At 41.7% G+C, this 23,359-nt stretch overlaps 1 protein-coding gene and 1 non-coding gene across 6 annotated transcripts in view; one reads left to right on the top strand and one right to left on the bottom strand.

Annotated features, from left to right (window-relative positions):
- PGBD2 (piggyBac transposable element derived 2) overlaps positions 1–23,359 on the top strand; it is a 75,490-nt gene that overhangs the window by 36,818 nt on the left and 15,313 nt on the right. For 2 of the 5 annotated variants that reach the window (XR_001908337.5, XR_013529896.1), the window contains exons 2-3: positions 12,296–12,359; positions 14,599–16,420. Coding sequence is in view for 3 of the 5 variants with exons in the window: in XM_078357052.1 (XP_078213178.1) it covers positions 12,343–12,359; positions 14,599–16,360 (1,779 nt within the window). In the remaining 2 variants the exon portion in view is untranslated. Of the gene's footprint in view, positions 1–11,663; positions 11,783–12,295; positions 12,360–14,598; positions 19,213–23,359 lie in introns of those variants that run through there. The other 3 variants (XM_078357052.1, XM_008985624.4, XM_078357053.1) reach the window with 2 other exon arrangements.
- Positions 11,466–11,571, bottom strand: LOC118149582 (U6 spliceosomal RNA). The gene has a single exon (XR_004737159.1). It is a non-coding gene; the product is annotated as a U6 spliceosomal RNA (small nuclear RNA).

Below are 23,359 nucleotides of genomic sequence, written 5' to 3'. Positions count from 1 at the left end.
ACAAGCAAAAATTTCCATGTACGGTTCGCCCACATTTCCTAGGGGGTTAACATCTTATTTTACAGAACAGTCAACAAAACCAGGACATTAACACCTACAGTCTTCATTCAAATTTCTCTACTCTCACCTGTTTTCTTTTTGTAATTTAGACTCCGAGACAGCATTTAGTTGTCCTGTCTTTCCTTGGAGAAATTTACATTTTCATCAGCAGCTCTCCCTGCCTCCCGCCTTTCAACCCCAGGACCCTTTAGAGTGGACTGGGGAGCTCCGGGTCTCACACCAAGGTGCTGTTTCTCTGCTGAGTGCCTGGACCAGTTCAGTTGAGGATGTCCAGTTGGACCTCTGGGCAGCTTGTGACCACCCTCTGTTCCTCCTCCCAGTGCTGCCAGGCTTGGTGAATGGCAGCTCTGTGCTCCAACCAAAAGGGGCTTGATATCTGGGAGGCCTCTTTGTTAGACTTTCTCTCCTGCCCCGCCCCAACCAATTATCCAGACTTGATGGTTTCACGTTTTTTTTTTTTTTTTTGAGACGGAGTTTCGCTCTTGTTACCCAGGCTGGAGTGCAATGGCGCGATCTCGGCTCACCGCAACCTCCGCCTCCTGGGTTCAGGCAATTCTCCTGCCTCAGCCTCCTGAGTAGCTGGGATTACAGGCACGTGCCACCATGCCCAGCTAATTTTTTATATTTTAGGTAGAGACGGGGTTTTACCATGTTGACCAGGATGGTCTCGATCTGTTGACCTCGTGATCCACCCGCCTCGGCCTCCCAAAGTGCTGGGATTACAGGCGTGAGCCACCGCACCCGGCCCTTGGTTTCACGTTTTAAATCCTCCTCAGGTGTGTCCAGTTCTCTCCACAGGCCCCACCCTTTTGCCGTAGACTTTTCGTCTATCTCCCTGCATCTGCTTTGGGTCCTGCCCTCCAAACTGCAGCCAGAATAAGGTTGTTAAAATGCAACCTTCATTGTGTTATGCTCTTTCTGTAATTTTTTTTTTTTTTTTTTTTAATTTTCCATTGGTCTTATCCTTAACAGGGCCTTCAAGGCTCTGCCAGGCTGGTCCAGCCTCTTGTACCCCGTCTCCCGCAGATTCCCTACTCTGGTCTGACTGCTCTGCATTCTTCTCGTGTCCTGCGCCTTTTACCTGTTCCCTACCTGCTGAGGGAATTGTTACTCTTCCTGCAGTTCTCCATTAGGTTATCCTTTCCTCAGGGAGATATTCTCTGGCCTCCCTGACTAGGTCAGGTTCCGTTTTATGGGTTCTAATCAACATTTTCTTTCCTTCTTAGCTCTGTCATAGTTGCAATTTTATGCATATATACCTGGCACACAGTAGATAATTCACATATTTGCCAAAAAAGTGATAGTGTGGCTGCCCGAGTGCCTCTATCTAGACGTTATTCCCTTTGGGAGTTTGCATGGTATGCAGGGGCACTGTCTACCCATGTCCTGTTACTCTGTTGGCTGTCTCAGGCAGGGCAAGAAAAATGGATGGAGGGCCTGGGGAGCACAGTTTGCAGACTCTTGAAAGGTAGGATGGGTTTCTGCTGAGCTTCTTACCTATGTATCCCCCTCGGACTTGGTTGAGTTCACTGTATTAGACTGTATTAGACTCTTCACTGACAGATATTCCTATGTGTGGTTTCAGAGACTCTTTCAGGAGTATATTTTAGGGTCAATCATATATCAAGAGTTTCTGGTTCTTTTCTAAATAGTTTTCTCAAAGCCAAATAGTAAAGATGAAAATGAAAGTCTGCTGCAGATTGAGATGGATGGGGTGCCCTGGAGTGTGGCCATCTGGCTCTGTGGCATGATTCGTTTGGTTCAGGAAGTATTTATTGAGGGCCTACTGCATGCCAGATGCCACGTTGCCTTCTGGAGATACAGAGGTGGGGTCAACTTGAAGGTGGATTATTTATTTTGGTCTATTGTGGTGAAAGCTGTGGTAAGAGGAAGACTTGATTGGAAGCTTCATGGATGGAGAAGGACATTGTAGGGAATCCCACAGGCAGGGAATAGCATCCCAGGCAGAAGGCACAGCACACAAGAAGAAAGCAAAGCTGTCAGGCCAGGTTAGGGAACCTGAGAGAGACAGGTTACAAGAAGAGGCTGGGCCAGCCCTCAGGAGTGGTCTGAGCCTAGGCGGGACTGTGTGGGGATAAGGCTGGGGACCATGCTGTGAATGACTTTAATTTTATTTCAGAGCTTGGTTGGATTGTGACCCAGGGCAAGTTCTTGGTAGGTTCTGAGGATGGGCATAAGCCTCCAAATGGTTGGAGGCTGTCATTCTGGATGTTGGTAAGTGGATGGGGCCAGCCTGAAGCACAATGGAGGAACAGGTGGTAAGCTGCTGAGAAATGAAGCAACTGTGAAATGGTAACACAAGTCAGGCTTCTTGACCCAAACCTGGCTGGAACTGGGGAAGAAGTCGGAATGTTTGAGTGTTATCAGTCATATGGACATACCCCTTAATCAAACAGAATTTCTGCAGCAAAATGTATAGATATTTATAGTAACAAAATTAGACATTATGAAGAGCCTCACCTCAGTCCAAGTTTGGCTGCCGAAGTTTGTTGCAAAGTTTTGAAAGAAAGTTCAGTTTTGAAGGCATATTTGGCTTTTGGAATTGCAGGTGAGGGGGTCGCGGACCTGAAATTACAGTTAATACTTGAGAAGCCAGGCCTAGTGTGTCTGCTTTACACACATTGACTCTTATTGTTTTCACAGTGCAATGAGGGTAGGTACCATATGATGATCCCATTTTACAGGTTGAAGACAGGGCACCGGGAAGTTTCTTTGGTAAGTGACTTTCCAGAATCACACAGCTCGTCACTGGTGGCTCCATATTATACATTTTTCCTGGGCTACAGACTTGTAAAAGGGGTTTGGGAGAGATTGAGGGACTGATGTCTTTCTTCTGCACTTCACACACCTGGCATCTGCCTGCAGCAAGCCTGCATTAGTGCCAAGAAGGTGAGAAGAGAAGGGAAGCTGGAGCCCCATAGACATTACAGTCACACTTGGATTTACTGAAGGCCCATGGGGACTCATGTCCAGGATTACTGGATCTAATCAGGTGATGAGCTTTTCACACAAGCCATAGAGGAAGTTAAGTGTGATGTCACGTGGACCAGAGGTGGTCAGAGGCCCTGTGTATGGAGAAGATGGGATGCAGGCTGGTTGGACTTTGAAGACATTCAGATAAGCAACTTTATAAGGCTTTTATAAAGAGATTCTTTATAAGGGACGCAGACTGGTACATGGGGAGATGACCTAATTTTCTCCTAGCTGTGCAAAATGTGTGTGTTCTGGAACATCACAGATGAACGTCTTTTGCTTGACTCCCTCATCACTGCAGAGCAGCATTTCCATCAGGCACCGACTGGCTCAATGGGAGAGTATTTGTTCAGGTGTTTCTTTGCAAGTGTCCCTATGCCTGTGTGTGTTTGTATGAGTGTGTGAGATATACATACCAAAGTATATCAAATGCACAGGAACAGTTTAAAGAATAATGAACAACTCTGAATATTCTACTCAGTTTAGGAAATTGTGTAGGGCTGAGGGCCCCACAGGGTCGTGGGGTGAGCCTTATGCTGTGCTGAGGAGCAGGATCCAAGACATAAAGAGACAGGACACAGAAGTACAAGGAAAACACAGCTGGGCTCAGGGGGCTACGCCACCTATAAGCGGAGTTAGGCGAGGCCCCGAATGTCCAGAAGCATCAGTATTTATTGTGTATAGGTTAGGGGGCAGGGCAGTGAGTGAAATCATCTTTAAGGATAGTGATAGGGTCGTGAGCAATAAAGCAAGGAGTCCACCCCCATTAGGTCATCTAGGCCAGGAGGTGGACAGTGTGCAGCAAGGGACCTGTTCCCATGAAGGCAAGGGCCGTGTGCAGTAAGGGGTCCACCCACTTTAGGTCACCGAGGCTTGAAGGTGGGCCGTGCACAGTGAAGAGGGTGCAGTGTGCAATTCTTCTATGGGCAAACTACTTCTAAGAAGATTTATAGGAGGATACTTTAAGTCACATAGCAGTGACAGAGCTGTCAGGATTACCGCCATCTTCTGGCAGCTTCCAATGTGTTCTATGGGAAGATGCTTTTCAAGTAGCACAGCAGCAAGAGCTGATAAAGTTCACAGTCACCAAGGTGGATTGCCGGTCTGAGGGCAGCCTCCCACAAGAACTGGAGCGGGGTCCTACAACTCCTTTATCAGGAGGAGTAGCTCTCGCCCCAGGCCTGCCACACAGCGGGTATCTTTATGATACTGAATGCTGCCGCCTGGGCCATGGATTCTTGTCCTGGTATAACTGTTTTCCCTTAAATCATGCTCTGCACTGTGTCTGCTCCAGACATTCCTCTGATTATAAGCTGCTTATTCCTTAATTCATGCTCTGCACTGTGTCCACTCTAGGCGTTCCTCCGATTGTGAACTAAGAATAATTATATATATATGTAGGGAAATATTCTTTAGGCACTCATACTATTAACTATTACATGATTATATATAGAGGATTATATAAAGGAATTCTTCAAACCCTAATTCTATAAACTAATATATGATTGTATAAAGGATTATATAAAAGGAAATTGCTGAGTAGTAACACTGTTAAGTGAGATACTCCTCAAGCCCTAACTGTGCCAGGGTTCTGCTTAGCTCTCATTCCTTGGTGTCTATATGGGGAGTTATCCACAAACTGAACTTTATCAAAACTTTTATTTCCATAAGTTTTTGGGGAACAGGTAGTATTTGGTTACATGAGTAAGTTCTTTAGTTATTTGTGAGATTTTGGTTCACCCATCACCCAAGCAGTATATACTGAACCCAATTTGTAGGCTTTTATTCCTCACACCTTTCCCATCCTTTCCCCTGGAGTCCCCGAAGTCCATTGTATCATTCTGATGCCTTTGCCTCCTCATAGCGTAGCTCTGACTTATGAGCGAGAACATATGATGTTTGGTTTTTCATTCCTGAGTTACTTCACTTAGAATAATGGTCTTCAGTCACATCCAGATTGCTGTGCCACTAACTGATTCATTTTTATGGTGGACTAGTATTCCATCGTATGTTTATACCACAGTTTCTTTATCCACTCGTTGCTTGATGGGCATTTGGGCCGGTTCCATATTTTTGAATTGCGCTGCTACAAACATGCTTGTGCAAGTGTGTTTTCTCATATAATGACTTCTTTTCCTCTGTGTAGATACAGATTGCCGGATCAAATGGTAGTTCTCCTTTTAGTGCTTTAAGGAATCTCCCCACTGTGTTCCATAGTGGTTATACTAGTTTACATCCCCACCAGCAGTGTAGAAGTGTTCCCCTTTCACTGCCTCCATGCCAACATCTGTCATTTTCTGATTTCTCTGATGATGGCCATTCCTGGGAGAGTAAGATGGTACTGCATTGTGCTTTTGATTTGCATTTCCCTGATGATTAGTGACATTGAGCATGTTTTTCATATGTTTGTTGGCCATTTGTATGTATTCTTTTGAGAATTGTCCTTAGCCCACTTTTTGATGAGATTGTTCGTTTTCTTCTTGCTAATATGTTTCGGTTTATTGTAGATTCTGGATAGTCCTTTTTCGCTTTATATATTTTGAACTGATTAGGTAGATGTAATTTAAAATTACTATATTTTCCTGGTTAGGCAAATCTTTTCTCACTGTAAAGTGACCCTCTTTCTCTGATTTTTTATTTTAATTTATTTTACTTTATATTTTTAATAGTAAAAAACATACAATTTACCATTTTAACCATTTAAGTATACAATTCAGTAATACTAAGGATATTCACATTGTTGTCTAGCCAATCTCCAGAACTTTTTTATCTTGCAAAACGAAAAGTATACCCATTAAAACATTGTTGCCCCATTTCTCCTCCACAGCTTCTGTTAATCTGCATTCTACTTTCTGTTTCTCTCAGTTTGACTACTTTAATTACCTCATATAAGTGGAATCAAACAATGTTTCTCTTTTGTAATTGGCTTATTTTATTTAGTATAATATCCTCAAGGTTTATTTTTGTTGTAGCTTATGACAAGATTTCCTTCACCAGAAGGCTGAATAATATCCCATTGCATCTATCAATTCCATTCATTCATCAGTTGACACTTGGAGTTGCTTCGATCTCTTGGCTATTGTGAATAGTGCTGCTTTGAAAATGCACTATAGGCCAAGTACAGTGGCTCATGCCTGTAATCCCAGTATTTTGGGAGGCTGAGGTGGGCAGATCACAAGGTTAGGAGATCGAGACCATCCTGGCCAACATGGTGAAACCTGTCTCTACTAAAAATACAAAAAATTAGCCGAGCATGGTGGTGAGTGTCTGTAGTCCCAGCTACTTGGGAGGCTGAGGTAGGAGAATGGCTTGAACCCAAGAAGTGGAGGTTGCGGTGAGCTGAAATCATGCCACTGCATTCCACCCTAGGCGACAGAGTGAGACTCTGTCTCAAAAAAAAAAAAAAAAAAAAAGAAAGAAGAAAAAATGCACTACAGACATACAGTTCTGAGTTCCTGCTTTCAGATCTTTTGTTCAGCATAGTATTGGAAGTCTTAGCTAGATCAGTTACTAAGAAAAATAAGTAAAAGCCATTCAAATTCGAAAGCGGTAAGTACAACTATCTCTTTGCAGATGACATGATCTCATATGTAGGAAACGATAAAGATTCCAAAAAACAGCAGAACTGCAGCAATTTGTATTTGCAGCAGAATTACAGCAAATTGTATTTGCTGAATACAGCACGGTTGCAGGATACAAAATAAATACACAAAAATCAGTTGCAGCTAGGCAGATTACTTGAGTCCAAGTGTTTGAGACCAGCCTGGCCAACATAGAGAAGCCCCATTTCTACTAAAAATAGAAAAATTAGCTGGACATAGTGACATGTACCTGTAGTCCCAGCTACTTAGGCAGCTGAGGTGGGAGGATCACCTGAGCCTGGAGAGTTGAGGCTGCAGTGAGCCATGAATGTGAAGCAGGATCGCTGAGGTTCATTGTCCCACACTAAGGAAAGTGAAGACGTGGTTGCACAAGGTGTGCGTTTAAGAGTGGAAAGTTTAATAGGCGAGAGAAACAGGAAGAAAGCTCCCCTGTGTAGAGGGAGGGGTTTCTAAACGTCTCCCTGTTCACAGTGTGATGCATTTGATTTTATAGAGGGGCTTCAGGAGGTGGTGACTAATTTACATAGGGCCTAGTGGATTGGTTGGACCAGGTGTGCCACTTAGCCTGCAAAGAGGCTGGCCATCTCACCCTAATCTTTTATCATGCAGATGGGGTCTCTACCTGGCTGGTGCCATGACACTCACACCCATGGCAACAAAGAGAAGGGCGAAGAAGACCTCCATGTTTGATATACTTGTCTTCTGGCACACCTGCTGACATTCACCTATGCAAGCTTACAGCTGGCTTATGTATGCTTGCAGATTGATTTTTCAGGCTGCTTTTTGTTAGAAAATAAAGGATTTTGGGGTTGCTTTTTATTAAAAGAAAAACTTTACTGAGTACATCTGTACCCTCACTAACTGTCTAAATAATTTCTTTTTAAATCTTATATCAGTTGTGCCACTGCACTCAAGGCTGGTCAGCAGAGTGAGAGCCTGTCTTAAGAAAAAGAAAAAAATGTAAAAAAAAAATCTCAGAAACATAGAAATTACCACACTTTTTCCATAGTGGGTGCATTATTTTATCAGCCTATAAACGGTGTACAAGGGTTCCAGTTTTTTACATTCTTGCTGATGCTTATCATTTTCTATTTTTTTTTATGGTGGCCACGTTAATGGGTGTAATGTGATATCTTATGGTTTTGATTTGTATTTCCCTTAGGAGTATGACTTTTAAAACTTTTCTTAGGTAATTTAGTTTTTATTCCTATTTGTTGTATTTGGTTCTTTTAAGTGTGCCTGACCTTTTTTTCATTTGAGATTTTGTTTCTTGTTCATTTGTTTCTTACAACATATTAAACATATATATTTTGTATTCTATTTATGATAATTATGACATCTATAGTCTGTGGGTCTGATTATGCTGCCCATTGTTTCTGTTGACTTCCATTCATGGTACTTTATTTCCTTGTTTACGTTATGACTTTTATTTTTTTTTTCAGAATGTGAATTCATCTTTGGAACTGTAATCGGTGGGGTTCTTCAATGTTTTTGTTGGGGATGTATTCCTCCAGAGAGGTTTTATCTGTTTTCACTATTCCTGGGGCAACACTGTTAATGAAGAGCACTTTGGGTTAAAATTTTTATTTGTGGTTATTGACCCCATTAGGCAGTATCAATTGACCTCATAAACCTTCATAGTTACAAATTCTTAGGAGATACTCCCTCCCCGACTTTTATCCAGTGGTATGATTAATTCAGGCATGTTTATTTTCTGGCCTCTTCTTCAGAGTTGGGTTACTTTTGATGCATGCTTACCTTTCTGGTGCAGCCCTTGAGTAGGCCCTTTGTGCAGGCCTATTTTTCTAGCCCTTTGTACCGGCCTGACTTCAGTTTTCTCTAGTTTTTGTACTCCATGTAGTTGAGAATAGGAGGCTTAATGTCACCACAATTTATGAGAACTCCTCAGGGTGAAAGCTAGCTGAAGACTCCCTTGCTCCTTAGGGCTCCTTGATTGATTTTGCTTTTTGACCCAGTGAGATTCCATATTTTCTTATCAGGTCAGTGCAGCATTTTAAATTTTATCTAGCTCTTTAAGTTTTCATCAGGAGAGTTTTTTGGCATCTGTGGTCTGCCATACTGCTGGAAATGGAATTTAGGCATCTCATTTGATGGGTGTCTTTTCTACTTCCCCTTACTCCTGCCACCTTGAGGCAGGAGCGAGTGTCCCAAAGGAGTGGAGGTCACTGATTGCGGGAGCTACATGTTCTCTTGTCTTCTGTGTCTACAGAACCCAGACCAGGATCGATTTCACAGGACGTGCCAGCCACTGTTACTGCCTGACCACAGAAGCTTGAGAGTGAACCTACAGAGACTAGAAATTGGGTAGTTGGAGAGAGGAAGGTAGAATAACATCAGGGAGGGAAAAATATTTGTCATCCTTTCTGGAGGGCTAAGGGGGTATAGGAGGAGTGTTTGAGCAAGATTGATTGTATGTATGCATGCATAAGTCTCAGAATTGGCTGCAAAGGGGCAGATGGAATCAGAATTTGCTGAGTGTGGTTTGTTTTTATGGGTTCATAGGTAGACGATGCAGTGAACTTCCTGGCAGGCTGACAGGGTAGAAGTTCATTGGAGAGATTGGGCTTAAAGCCTGCCTGAGAGAGCATGGGGAGTCTGTGGATTAGTCCCTTGGTGAGGGCTCTGGCCACACAACATTGAAGTTGTATTTTAAGATTACCAGGACAACCAGTTGGTGATGGGGTCATTTGGGCCATGGTGTGTGTGTAGGGTACTAAACCACTCCTGATACTCTTTTTCATGGCCACATAGCATTTTCACTTTATCACTGTTTATGTGCCTTGTGATTTGGGAGCTGTTGGTTTGCCCCTGAGAGCAGCTCACTGAGCATCCATTCACCTCCTCCCGGTGAATGGAGGAGAAGAGACTAGAGGCATTAGTGTTCCACTGCTCTGTCCCTGTTATGGGAGGAAATGGATTTGAGGAGCTACTTTACTGAGTATTTTTGCACTCAAGGCCCTGGACTCTGTAGTTGAGTCGTAAGGATAGGGGCAATTGGCCCTTTGGTGATACATGCCTGGAACAGGTTCAGCTAGGGGATGGCAGAGGGGACAGATCCCCTGGTATGTCTAATATATTGGAGAAGATTAGGAAGCAGAACTGGGGAAGATTAGGAAGATGATGCTGAGGGTTTTATTTTAGGCTTCAAGAAAGGCTTTTGGATTCTCATAGAAAAAAAAAAATCACCTCTCAAGGCCTCTCCTGAGGGCAGTTGCCCAGCTCTTGTGTTTACTGGACTCTGTAAGCAAGCACTGTGTGTATATACGCTGGAGATCAGACCCAGCTACTATGTAAGTGTTGGGTATACCATTGTGATCAGACTCAGCCTCCCAGCAAGTGTGCTTTGGGTATACAGTGGAGCTCAGACCCAGACTAGAACAGATAGTATTCATGCAATGGTCTCACAAACAGCACGGAAGGACAGCGGCCTATGAAGGGCATGCTGTGAGTAGCTGACAGAGGCGGTCTTGGCTCAGTCGTCGGGAATTGGTCAGAAACGGTGTGACTGAGCTGACTTCAGGGCCAGGTGGAGCCTCATTTGGTCGGCAGTGACGGAGGAATTAAAATGAATTTTAGGCAAGTAAGGCCACATTTGCTTGAATAGTGTTTATACTTGTTCTTTGTACTTGGGCATTTTAATAGAAGGGTTACATATGCCTATGTCAAGACACCATGAATGCTATAGCTAGAGATACAAAAGGACCTGAGTGTGTTGCATTGATGATGACTTGTATCACAAACACTGATACTATTGGTGATATAATTTTTCAAAATGGTGAACAAGTGTTGGTAAAGTTCTGATAAAAAGATTTTCATTTTCTCTACTATTAGTGTGTTTACTATACTATATTAAAATTGTGCAAAAGATGTTTTATGTTTATATGAATCTGAGTTTGGTTCTAAGCCCAAGTTAAATCATTGCCCATAGGTTTTGGCAGGACGGATGGAAGTCCCTGTGAGGGTATGAGACAGGTGTCGTTTGCGGGACTGACCCGCACATTGTGGGACTGCTGTAACCCTTTTCACCTCTTCTCCCATTGTGACAACCAACCTTCTCCCTCAACAAATTTTAAAGCACCTTCTGGGTGCTCTACTTCCTCCTTCCACTAACTGCTGCTGTTCTGGGTGTAGCAGGGAGACAAGGATATGACCCCAGGTGGGAGAGCTATTGGAGATGTGCAGAGAACGGTTGTCGGTCTGTTATTGCTTTTGTAAAAGTGGCCCATAGTGAGTTGTCTAGACAAATCACAATGCATACGAAGTTTAATATCTTAAAATGAGAAATTAACTGGCCAGGTGGTTTGCCAGCAGTCATCACCATTTTGAAAATATTGGCATGGAGTCCCTATGGTGCTGAGATATTTTCGTCGCCTGAATCCTTGTGGAAACTCCCATCATCACTGTGTGCATGTGCAAATCCCCCTACTCCTATAATTAATTTCTGTGAGCTCTGCGGATAAACAGGGATGCCTCCTGGCTTCTGTTTGCATTTCCCTTAGCAGTACTGCATTCTGTCAGCTTATTGACAGGGCCAAGGTGACTGGTTTTCCATTAATCAAAATTACTAAAGTGTGACTGGAAAACGAAGTAGATGCCCTTGGAGACTAACACCTTCTAAGTCTGTTGTGATTTTGTTCTGCATTGCTGGGCAAGTCACTTTTTCCATGCCTTAGCTTCCTCAGTGGTTAAGTGGGGGTTACTACAACCTCAAGAAGTTGTGAAGGGAATTAAATGCATTGCCATCAGTAAAAATGTTTAGCACATTTGCCATAATTGATGCAGATTTTTAAAAATATGGAACACTTATGAATTTGTGTGTCATCCTTGTCGACCGGCCATGCTAATCTTCTCAGTATTGGTCCAGTTTTAGTGTATGTGCTGCCAAAGTGAGCACTCAGATTTGTTTAAAAAGAACTAACAGATCTGGTTGGCCTTCCACTCCCACCCACCACCCCATCTCATCTCCCACTTTCCCACTCCAGTTTCCCTCCCTCCCCTGTGGTTACCCCTTCTGTGAAGAGCTGGCGTGTAGCCTTCCAGTTCCAGTTTTATACTCCTGCACTGCACATAGTATCTATCAACAACACAAGAGAATTGCTTTGTGGGTAAGTGGCAGTCTACACTTTCTCTCTGCAGCTTTGTTTCATTAAGTGTTGTTTTCAAGATCTGTATGCTGTCTAGGTAGTTCATTTTTAAAAACTTCCATATAACATAGTTATATTCATTTCCCAGTTGGTTGTCTTTTATGTTTTTCTGACGCGTTGCTGTTATGGACAGTGCAGTAGGGTGTTCTACTGGCATCCACTGTAGAAGACAGGGATGCCGTTAATACCCTGAAATGCAGTGGAAAGCCTCCTACCACCCCACAGGCAGACTCATCTAGCCCCAAATGTCATTAGTTCTGACAATGAGAACTCCTCTGTTTTAGAATGTATTTTGGTGTGAGTTGTGAGATGAGGGAGCTTACTCTTTTTCCCTCTGAAGAACCAATCGACCCAGACACTATTAAGGTAGTGAATCTTAAGGCAGAGATATTTTTCACTTAAATGGTAGAGAAGATTCTATTGCCTTGCTTGTTAAGATATAACTTTTTAAAATTGGCTTTGCTTGTCTTACAGATTCTTAGACTTTGTGAATAAAGACAGCTGCATCTTCCCAGTTCATCATGGCTTCAACATCCAGGTAGGAGTGCCGTTTGATCAAATGTTTTATCGAAGAATTTATTCCCCTGTGTTTTTGAAAGGCTGGGAAGTTTAAAGAAAGAAGGGAGAGGAGATGGGAGAATAATGGGAAAGATGGGAAAAGGCAGATGGTTGTGTGTATGGATGTGGTCATGTAGCACTGATGTTTACACTTGACAGAAAACCGTGGCTTCACTTTCCTCATCTTTCAAGATAAAGACACCAGATGGTTATCCCTGGGGCCACGTCAGTCCCTGCAGGCTTTCTTACGCGCGGGGTTTGAACAATCATGTGCACAAGTTATTTGAGGGTCCAGGGGTGAGGAGGAGCTTGGGCAGTCAAATTGGTAGAGACCCTGGCCTTGCAGCCTGGGATCTGCCCCTGTGAACTGGGCGAGGCTAGGTCAGAGAGAGTGTGAAGATGGCTGCTGCCCCCTGAGAACTTTACTCCAGGGCCCATGGGAAGGGCTTTGAATTTCCTTTCCCTTCAAACTGGCCTCTTGTCCTGGCCCATGCAGAGCTTGAATGAGTGAATACCTCACCTCCCCAGAGGTCAGCATTGCAGCTGGCAGTCAGTCTTCTGTGGTAAATCCTGCATCTTTCCTTTGGGATGGAAGGTCCTCACATAGAGGTTGGGGCCTGCAAAGGGGCACAGAGCAGCAGCAGGCACCTCTGTGCCTACCCTCCCTGCTGAGTCCATTCTCACAGCCAGGATGATGCATTGACAGCTGAGATATGACTCCTTACTGCCCTGTTCCATTACTCTGGGACTACGTGTGGCAGCTGAACACTGGAAGTCCTGGCCAGGGCCTGCGGAGTCCTGTGGGGCCAGGTTCCCTCTGGCTCTGCTCTGCTCTGGTCTCCTGTCCTCATTGACCTCCTTGCTGTTCTGCAGATGTCAAGTCCCTTCAGTGTCAGGGCCGTGTGCCTGTGGTTCTTTCTCTCTGCCTGGGATATCTTGTCTCCAGCTGTCTGCAGGGTTCAATCTCTCACCTCTTTCAGGCCCCCCACCCTGTGAGCCTTCTCTCACCATTCTGTCCAAAATAGCACCCCTAGCTCTACCACTTTGTTGCATTCTGTCCCTTATCCGGGATGGCATTCATTGCTACCTGACATCATTGTAGCTACTTGTTGATTTGTTGTCTGACTCCCCCAATTAGAACTAAAATGCTATGCAGGTTGGGCGTGGAGTTTGCCCATCACCAGCCCCTGGGCAGCACCTGTTCACTGTGCTCAAATCCAAGTACAGAGAGTCTCCCATTTAACATGGTTCAACTTCGGATGGTATAAAAGCCATATACATTTCTGTAGAAACTGTACTTTCAGTACCCGTGCAGCCTCTCTGTTTTAACTTTCAGTATCGTATTCAATAAATTATATCAGCTATGTAATACTTTATTAAATTATAGGCTTTGTGTTGATGACTTTTCCCAACTATAGGCTAATGTAAGTGATCTGAACACGTTTAAGATAGGCTGGGGTAAGCTATGATGTTTGCTAGGTTAGGTGTATTAAATGCATTTCTGACTTAAGACATTTTTAACTCATGATGAGTTTATCGGGATGTAACCTGATTGTAAGTTGAGGAGCACTTATATCACTTACCATCCATTTGGTGCCTATGTCCACAGGGCAAGAGAGTGGCAGGAGTTTCCATGTTTTCCAAGTTGATGTGGCTTCTGATTGCGGTTAGCATGCAGTATGATAGCTATCCAAAAATCCAGATCTGCTCAGTTCTTGAATTTGGGTAGTGAGAGTTCAAATAGGGAAAGTTTGAGAATTTGGGGAATAAGGAAAACTTCTGTTTGTCAGTTAAGAGAGGGAAGGTATAGTAAGACAAATGTAATGGCAGAGCTCCTAGGACCATAAGCCTGAGGGGACAGCAGTGGGTGTCACTCCAGCTGACCAGGACTCCCTGTTGGCAGTTTCTGTTATCTGGAGTGATGGCAGCATCTGGATTCATCACTAAAGGGGATCCTCTGTCTTAGAACACATTATTTAAGAAGGAAAGGAATTAGGTAACACCTCTTTAGTCTGTCTCCCATCATTAAAATACTTCTGCACTTAAAAGCATAATCTGTGTTTATCTGGAAAATTTACTTACTAATTGCTATTCCTTGTGTGAGATCTGTGAAGCCATTCAGATGAAAATATTTTATAGTGGTTGCATCCTGCTCTTTTGTGCTGAAGCATTGGCTTTCTGGCATGGCCTCTTCCTGATTCTGTTGCCTGTCATTACAGAGATGTCATTACTGGGAGAGGTACCCACTCAAAGGTGAAGTCTGCAAAGCTACTTGAGGTTCTGAATGCTATGGAGGAGGAAGAGTTCAGCAACAACAGGGAAGAGATTTTCATTGCACCTCCTGACAATGCTTCAGGGGAATTTACTGATGAGGACTCAGGTGATGAAGACAGCCAGCGAGGTGCTCACCTTCCTGGCAGTGTGCTGCATGCTTCAGTCCTGTGTGAGGACTCTGCCACCGGGGAGGATAATGATGACCTGGAGCTGCAGCCGGCCAAGAAGAGGCAGAAAGCAGTTGTGAAGCCTCAGCGTGTTTGGACCAAAAGAGATATTCGTCCAGACTTTGGAAGTTGGATGGCATCAGATCCTCATATTGAGGATCTGAAAAGCCAAGAACTGAGTCCTGTGGGCCTTTTTGAGTTGTTTTTTGATGAAGGAACAATTAATTTCATTGTTAATGAAACCAATCGTTACGCTTGGCAGAAAAATGTCAATCTGAGTCTTACAACTCAGGAATTGAAGTGTGTTTTGGGCATTTTGATTTTAAGTGGGTACATCTCTTATCCAAGGAGAAGGATGTTCTGGGAAACCTCTCCTGATTCACATCATCATCTTGTAGCTGATGCAATTAGAAGGGACAGATTTGAACTAATCTTCTCATACCTACATTTTGCAGATAACAACGAACTTGATGCAAATGATAGGTTTGCCAAGGTCAGACCTCTCATCATCCGGATGAACTGCAATTTCCAGAAGCATGCACCCTTGGAAGAGTTCTACAGCTTTGGGGAGTCTATGTGTGAGTACTTTGGGCACCGGGGGTCCAAGCAGCTGCACACAGGGAAGCCTTTGCGATTTGGGTACAAGATTTGGTGTGGGACAACCAGCAGAGGCTACTTGGTTTGGTTTGAGCCCTCACAGGGCACACTTTTTACAAGGCCAGACAGGAGCTTGGATTTAGGAGGCAGTATGGTAATAAAATTTGTGGAAGCACTTCAGGAGCGTGGTTTTCTGCCATATCACATATTTTTTGACAAGGTTTTTACAAGTGTTAAACTGATGTCCATTTTGAGGAAAAAGGGGGTGAAGGCCACAGGAACTGTTCGTGAGTACAGGACTGAGCGATGTCCCCTAAAAGACCCCAAAGAACTAAAAAAAATGAAGAGGGGTTCATTTGATTACAAAGTTGATGAGAGTGAGGAGATCATCGTGTGCCGCTGGCACGATAGCAGCGTGGTCAACATTTGCTCCAATGCTGTGGGTATAGAGCCAGTGAGGATGACTAGTCGTCACTCTGGAGCAGCTAAAACGCGGACTCAGGTCCACCAACCATCGCTAGTGAAGCTGTATCAGGAGAAGGTGGGGGGTGTTGGTCGGATGGACCAGAATATTGCCAAGTACAAGGTGAAGATCCGAGGCATGAAGTGGTACTCAAGCTTCATTGGCTATGTCATTGATGCGGCCCTCAACAATGCATGGCAGCTACATAGGATCTGCTCCCAAGATGCCCAGGTGGACCTCCTTGCCTTCCGGAGATATATTGCCTGTGTGTATCTGGAGAGCAATGCTGACACGACCTCTCAAGGGAGGCGAAGCAGGCGGCTCGAGACTGAGAGCCGCTTTGATATGATTGGGCATTGGATTATCCACCAGGACAAGAGGACCCGATGTGCCCTCTGCCACTCACAGACCAATACCCGGTGTGAGAAGTGCCAGAAGGGTGTCCATGCCAAGTGCTTCAGGGAGTACCACATCCGGTGACATCGTGAGACATGCTTGTTTGGTTTATAATGAGATGTTTATGGCCCATTACAGATTGCAGTTGAGTACTTCTGTTCTGTGTTGGAAAAAAGACCTGAATTTCTGATGACTTGGTTTTCTATTTTCTCCCTACCCACAATACAGCTCACTTTTTTATTGTGTTCTATTATACCTACATGTGATATAAATTAATATTTATATTAATAATCCTAAATATTTGCATATCTTTATTTTTTAACATTTATTTAAAGTTAAGGACTTTTTTATTCAAATAAAAATTGTGCTTTGTAGTAGATTTGAATCCTGGCAAGAATTATCAAAGGAAAACTTGCAAGAACAGTGAAAAGACTTTACCATTGCATGCCTGGGTTTATAATCTAAGATAGGCAATAGTGTATAAATATCATGTAACTATGATGGATTTCTTAGTTATATTTATTTCGTCTTTATCCAAGGTTATCAAACTGTCCAGGAATAGAAAATCTGCCTTGTATTTAGTCAGAGGGCTAGCATTGTAGAGTTCATATTTTCTTGATAAAAATATTTTCCTAATACATCGATGTGGGATTCCTTTTTAAAAAAAATTTTTTTAATATTTTTGTGGATACATAGTAGGTGTGTATTTTTATGGGTTACATGAGATACTTTGATATAGGCAAGCAGTGTGTAAAAATCACATCAGGGTAAATGGGGTATCTGTCTTGTCAAACATTTTGTCCTTTGTGTTACAAACCGATTTTACTCTTAGTTATTTTAAAATGTACAATTAAATTATTTTTAACTATATTCACCCTGTTGTGCTAGCAAATACTAGGTCTTCCTCATTCTTTCCATTTTTTTCATACCCATTAACTATCCCCACTCTCCCCCACAGCCCAACTACCTTTTCCAAGCCCTGGTAACATTCTTTCTACTCTGTATGTCCATGAGTTCAATTGTTTTCATTTTTAGCTCCCACTAAAATGGGAGTTCATTCAGTTCAAATGAGTGAGAACATTTGAAGTTTGTCTTTTTGTGCTTGGCTTATTTACCACTTAATATAATGACCTCCAGTTCCATTTATGTTGTTGCAAATGACTGAATCTCATTTTTTTTGTGGCTAAATATTAATATTTCATTTTGTTTATGTATATTTTCTTTATCCATTCTATTGTGAATAGTGCGGAATATAAACATAGTTGTTCAGATCTTTCTTTGATATATTGATGTTTTTTCTTTTGGATATATACCTAGGAATGGGATTCCTGAATCATATGGTAGCTCTATTTTTAGTTTTTGAGGAACCTCCAAACTGGCCTCTGTAGAGCTTGTACTAATTACATTCCCACCAACGTTGTTTGAGAGTTCCCTTTTCTGTACATCCTTGCCAGCGTGTGTTATTGTCTGTCTTTGGATAAAAGCCATTTTTACTGGGTTGAGGTATCTCAATGTAGTTTTGACTTGCATTTTTCTGTTCATTAGTGATGTTGAGCACCTTTCGTATACCTGTTTGCTATTTGTACATTTCTTTTTTTGAGATGGAGTTCACCTTGTCACTCAAGCTGGAGTGCAGTGGTGTGTGATCTCGGCTCACTGCAACTACTGTCTCCTGGGCTCAAGTGATTCTTCACCTCAGCCTCCCAGGTGGCTGGTATTACAGGTGCCCACCACCACACCTGCCTAATTTTGTTATTTTTAGTAGAGATACCATGTTGGCTAGGCTGATATTGCACTCCTGACCTCAAGTGATTTGCTCACCTTGGCCTCCCAGTGTACATCTTTAGAGAGATGTCTATTTAGCTCTTTTTGCCCATTTTCAAATCAGATTATTAGATTTTTTTTTTTTTGCTGTAGAGTCATTTGAGTTTCTTATGTATTCTGGTTATTAATTTCTTGTCCAATGGATAGTTTGCAAATATTTTCTCCCATTCTGTGGATTATCCTTCACTTTGTTGATTGTTTTCTTTGCCTCACATAAGCTTTTTAACATAGTTTAATCCCATTTGTTCATTTTTGCTTTGGTTGTCTGTGGTTGTGGACTATTGCTAAAGAAGTCTTTGCCCACTCCAATGTTCTGGTCAGTTTCCCCAATGTTTTCTTGTAGTAGTTTTATAGTTTAAGGTATTAGATTTAAGATTTTAATCCATTTTGATTTGATTTTTGTGTATGGTGAGAGATAGGGGAGACCCTCGTTTCCATAATATATGTTCTTGTCACCTTTGTAAAAAATGAGGTCATTCTAGATGTATGGATTTATTTCTGGGTTCTCTGTTCTGTTGATTCTCTATTTGCTGTCTGTTTTATGCTACTACAATACCATTTTGGTTACAAGTGCTATGCAGTATAGTTTGAGGTCTGGTAATATAGTTTGAGGTCTGGTAGTATGATACCTCTGGTTTTCTTTTCTTTTTTTAGGATAGCTTTAGCTATTCTGGGTCTTTTGTGGTTCTATATAAATTTTAGGATTGTATTTTCTATTTCTGTGAAGAATGTCGTTGGTATTTGATAGGGAATGCATTCAATCTGTAGATAACTCTGGGTTGTATGGTCACTCTTCCAATTCTGCATGTGGAATATTTTTCCATTTTTTTTTTGGTGTCATCTTCAATTTCTTATATTGATGTTTTAAGGATTTTATTGTACATATCTTTCACTCTTTGATTAAGTTAATTTCTAGGTATTTATTTGTGGCTATTGTAAATGTGATTACTTTTTAAATCTCTTTTTTAGATTGCTCACTGTTGGCATATAGAAATGCCACTGATTTTCATATGTTGATATTGTATCCTGCAACTTTGCTAAATATGATTATCGGTTCTAATTTTTTTTATGGAGTCTAGGTTTTTCCAAATATAAGATTGTATCATCTGAAAGCAAGTATAATTTGACTTCTTTCCAATTTAGATGTCCTTTATTTCTTTTGTCTGATTGCTCTAGCTAGGACTTCCAATACCACATTGAATAACAGTGGTGAAAGTGGGCATCCTTTTTGTGTTCTAAATTTCAGAGCAAAGCCTTTCACTTTTTCCCCATTCAGTAAGATACTAGCAGTGGGGCTGTCATATATGGCTTTTACTGCTGAAGAGGTTTCTAAGAAAAGTGTTGAAGGAGTGGCTTTATTCATCCTGGCTGCTTATGGTAACATGTAAGAAAAAAGAACTGAAGATGAAATTTGCATGCAAAAAAGGAGTAGAAATTACAGATGGGAAAAATTCTCAGCCTATCCATATTACACAGAAAAAAACTTAGCATGTTTTCCAGTGTGATTGCACTGGTGCTAAACATACAATTAAATTTAGACAAAAAACAATTAGACAGCATGTTTGGAAGAGTGCAGTATGGTATGACAGGCTATTTGATAAGATTAGTGTGGGTGTAAATCATGGACCTGATCAGCCATCACAACAGAATAGAGCTTACACACCAGAAACACTGCCGCTGGAATTAAAGTAAACAGAGAAAATGGAATAAAATGAAGGAAGGCTGTTGGACTTCTTAGATTTTACAGGACAGGACCATAGAGTAACTAAGCTACAAACATGCTATTCAAGACAGGAAGAATGACCCTGTAGGTGATTAGTACATCATCAGGGCTGTCTCCTTGGTTTCAAGAAAGCCTCTGTTTAGAGTTCACCTTAGTTACAGGACTTGTTTATAGGATAAAAAAAGATTATGCGATTTGTGATAAAGGATTAATTTTCTAAATTACCATATTTTTCAGGAACAAATATTATCTTTAAAGCAAAATTAGGAATGCTTCTGTTACCAAGTTACGGGGATATGAGGACACTCCTAGGTCTGGGTCTGCTTAGTAAATGTTATTAATCTGTTCCCTTAACCATAAACGTCTGGAGGATAGAAATGCCTAACTTTCTGGGAATGCAGTCCAATGAGTCCCTGCCTCATTTTTCGTAGCCCTCAAGATGAAGTTATTCTGGTTCAAATGCTCTGACAATGAGACATCCACCAATATCTGTAAGATGTACATTGGTTCAATCCAGAAAAGTGGGACAAGTGGAGGTGAAAGGTAGACAAGTCAGAGCAGAGAGAGGGTTTCCAGGCCATATTTAGGTAAGAGACAAATTGTTACGTTATTTCGAGTTGATGATGAGCCTCTCGAAATGAGACAATCAGATATGCATTTATCTCAGTGAGCAGAGGGGTGACTTTGAATGGTATGAGAGGCAGTTTTGCCTTAAGCAGTTCCCAGCTTGGCCTTTCTCTTTAGCTTAGTGATTTGGGGACCCCAAGATTTATTTTCCTTTCACATTTTCCCCCTTTTCTTTTTTAAAATCTTACGGAGAAAGCATTTTAGGAAAAAATGAGTCTCTGGTCTCAGGTTTTCTCTGATCTCTTATGACTAGGATGGTTTATTCTAGACAGGTAGGTCCAACATTATTAGGAAAGTTCATTTTTGGCAGGTTGCAGTCTCATGTCCTATGAAGATAAAATAGGGACAGTAAGGGAGAACAATAACAGACAAAAGAACCATCATGGAAAATCAATACAGGCTACATTGCTCTGAAGTTCATACATCAGTAGGCAGGTATGAAAGTGGCTTATGTATGTAAATAGGTTGCTGTTATTTTCTTCTGAAGTTTAAATTGTCTAGCTTCAGTTTGCAGGGCTTTACCAAAGCACAGCTGAGTTTTTTTGATCCAAATTAGGAAAAATTTGGAAAAAAGAAAAAAATTGAACACAGTATCTTGCAGGCTTGTAGCCATGAAAAATCAGAATTCAGTTAAAACTGTAGAAAATAGTAAAAATTGGAAAACATTAGGCAAGAGTAGAATTCAACAACAGGTGTACTATAGTTTTTCAAACATAATTTTTCTCTCTCCAGTTTCCCAGTTTTACTAAAGACAAATCATGGTAGGATTGATTTGCTTTATTATACTTGGCCTGATTATTTGTATACAGCACAGCAAGGATAATTATTCTTTTAACATAGGCTTTCAAGTTAGTTTTGATGGAACCTTGTTCCGTAGAAGGAATGTCAGATAAGACTTTTTTAAAGCCCAGCCCAGCCATGGATTGTACCATCAAATACCTACGAGCTGGGTAAATTCCTCTCCTCTTCAGTTTCCAAGATAAACTTGGGGCTTTGTCAGAAAGTGACATTCTTAGCACACCTTAGGAACCCTGTACAAGGACTGTGTAGAAAAGGTACGATGCCAGTTTTTCCAAGGGTCTTCCATTGGCTCTATAAATCATTTGATTCCTTAAAGAAAAGCACATCATTTCAGTCAAAGCCTTGGTAAAATAACCAGTTTATCCAATTGAGTCCTGTTATAAATGAAAACAGATTCCTATTACACTTAGGCAAATAACTGTATTGCCATTGGTTAACAATACTCATGTATAGTTTCCAAATTCTGTAAAAATCAGGAAGAAACAAATATATTCTAGTTTGTACATAGAAGTATGCTAAAAATTGTTTTTGAGCTAGAATTACCCTTGTCGTCCATGCTGGAGTGCAGTGGCGTAATCTCAGCTCACTGCAATCTCCACCTCCAAGGTTTTTGAGTGTCTCTCCTGCCTCAGCCTCCCAAATAGCTAGGATTACAGGCATCCACCACCACGCCCAGCTAATTTTAGTATTTTTTAGTAAAGACAGGGATTTACCATGTTGGCTGGCTGAAACTACTGACCTCAGGTGATCCACCCACCTCGGCCTCCCAAAGTGCTGAGATTATAGGTGTGAGCCACCGTGCATGGCCAAGGATTATACCAAATTGTTAAAACCTGCCCGTAGCTTAAAAGAAAACTTTCCCTGACTCTGAAAAAGACAACATTGGCTGGGTGTGGTGGCTCATGCCTGAAATCCCAGTGCTTTGGGAGGCCAAGGCCAGACAGGAGAATCGCTTGAACCTGGGAGGTGAAGTTGCAGAGAGCTGATACTGAGCCACTGCACTCCAGCCTGGGCAACAACAGTGAAATTCCATCTCAAAAATAAAAATAAAATAAACTTTCTTATTTAAAAAACTATTATGACTTTGTTTACATCTCTGGTTTCCTGGTTTCTTTTACCCTGTTTTATACATAAGCTTTCTTCCTTTCTGTCTCTTTCTTTCTGCCTTACCCCACTCCTTTCTTTCTTTTTGAGATGGAGTCTCACTCTGTCACCCAGACTGGAGTGCAGTGGCATAATCTCAGCTCACTGTAGACTATGCCTCCTGGGTTCCAGTGATTTTCCTGCCTCCGTCTCCTGGGTAGCTGGGATTATAGGCACATGCCATTACACCTGATTAATTTTTATAGGGACAGGGTTTTACCATGTTGGCCAGATTGGTCTCAAACTCCTGACCTCAGGTCATCCGCCCATGTTGGTCTCCCACAGTGCTGAGATTACAGGCGTGAGTCACCATGCCTGGCCTATACATAAACTTTAAGTAAGTTTTGAATTAGACAAAAAAATGTTCACCTTTTTAAAAAGGACACAGTTTTTTAGAAAGAATGTTTTCCTGCAAATATATTTTTATTGCAAAATACCCAAATAATGAAATATTTATCATTTAACTTAATATAACTTTAGATTCTGAGTTATGATGTTTGTCTACATGTATTTATCTCATTACATTTACCTAATTATTTTAATGATTTACCTAGATTATGAAAACTTTGATAGTTATCATTTAAAGTAATGGATCCGTCATTGCACAATTATAACTGAGACAGTGAAAAAGATCTGACCTAACTGACTCCATCTTGCTTCTATCTTCCAAGCTGTCCTTGTTCCTTTCTGGGTGTAGGCTGAACTAACTTTGGGAGGAACTTAATTTATAGTTTAGCTTTGAAACAAAGATGATAGCAGTCCCTTCCCTTTATAAAATGAAGTGGTTAAAACCATTGTCTCTGGAGTCCGACTACTTTTTACTTTATTGCTTGTGTAACTTTTGGCAATTACTTCCAATTTTATTATCTATATGGTAGAGATTATGATAGGAACTACCATAGAGGGTAGTGGTCTGAATTAAATGCATCAGTTACATATGATAGGAAATTTTTCTAGCCCACAGA

This window comes from Callithrix jacchus, chromosome 19, assembly GCF_049354715.1.
Source record: "Callithrix jacchus isolate 240 chromosome 19, calJac240_pri, whole genome shotgun sequence".
Lineage (NCBI taxonomy): Eukaryota > Metazoa > Chordata > Mammalia > Primates > Cebidae > Callithrix > Callithrix jacchus.
Note: the sequence above shows the minus strand (reverse complement) of the source record. Positions and strands in the feature narration are given on the sequence as shown.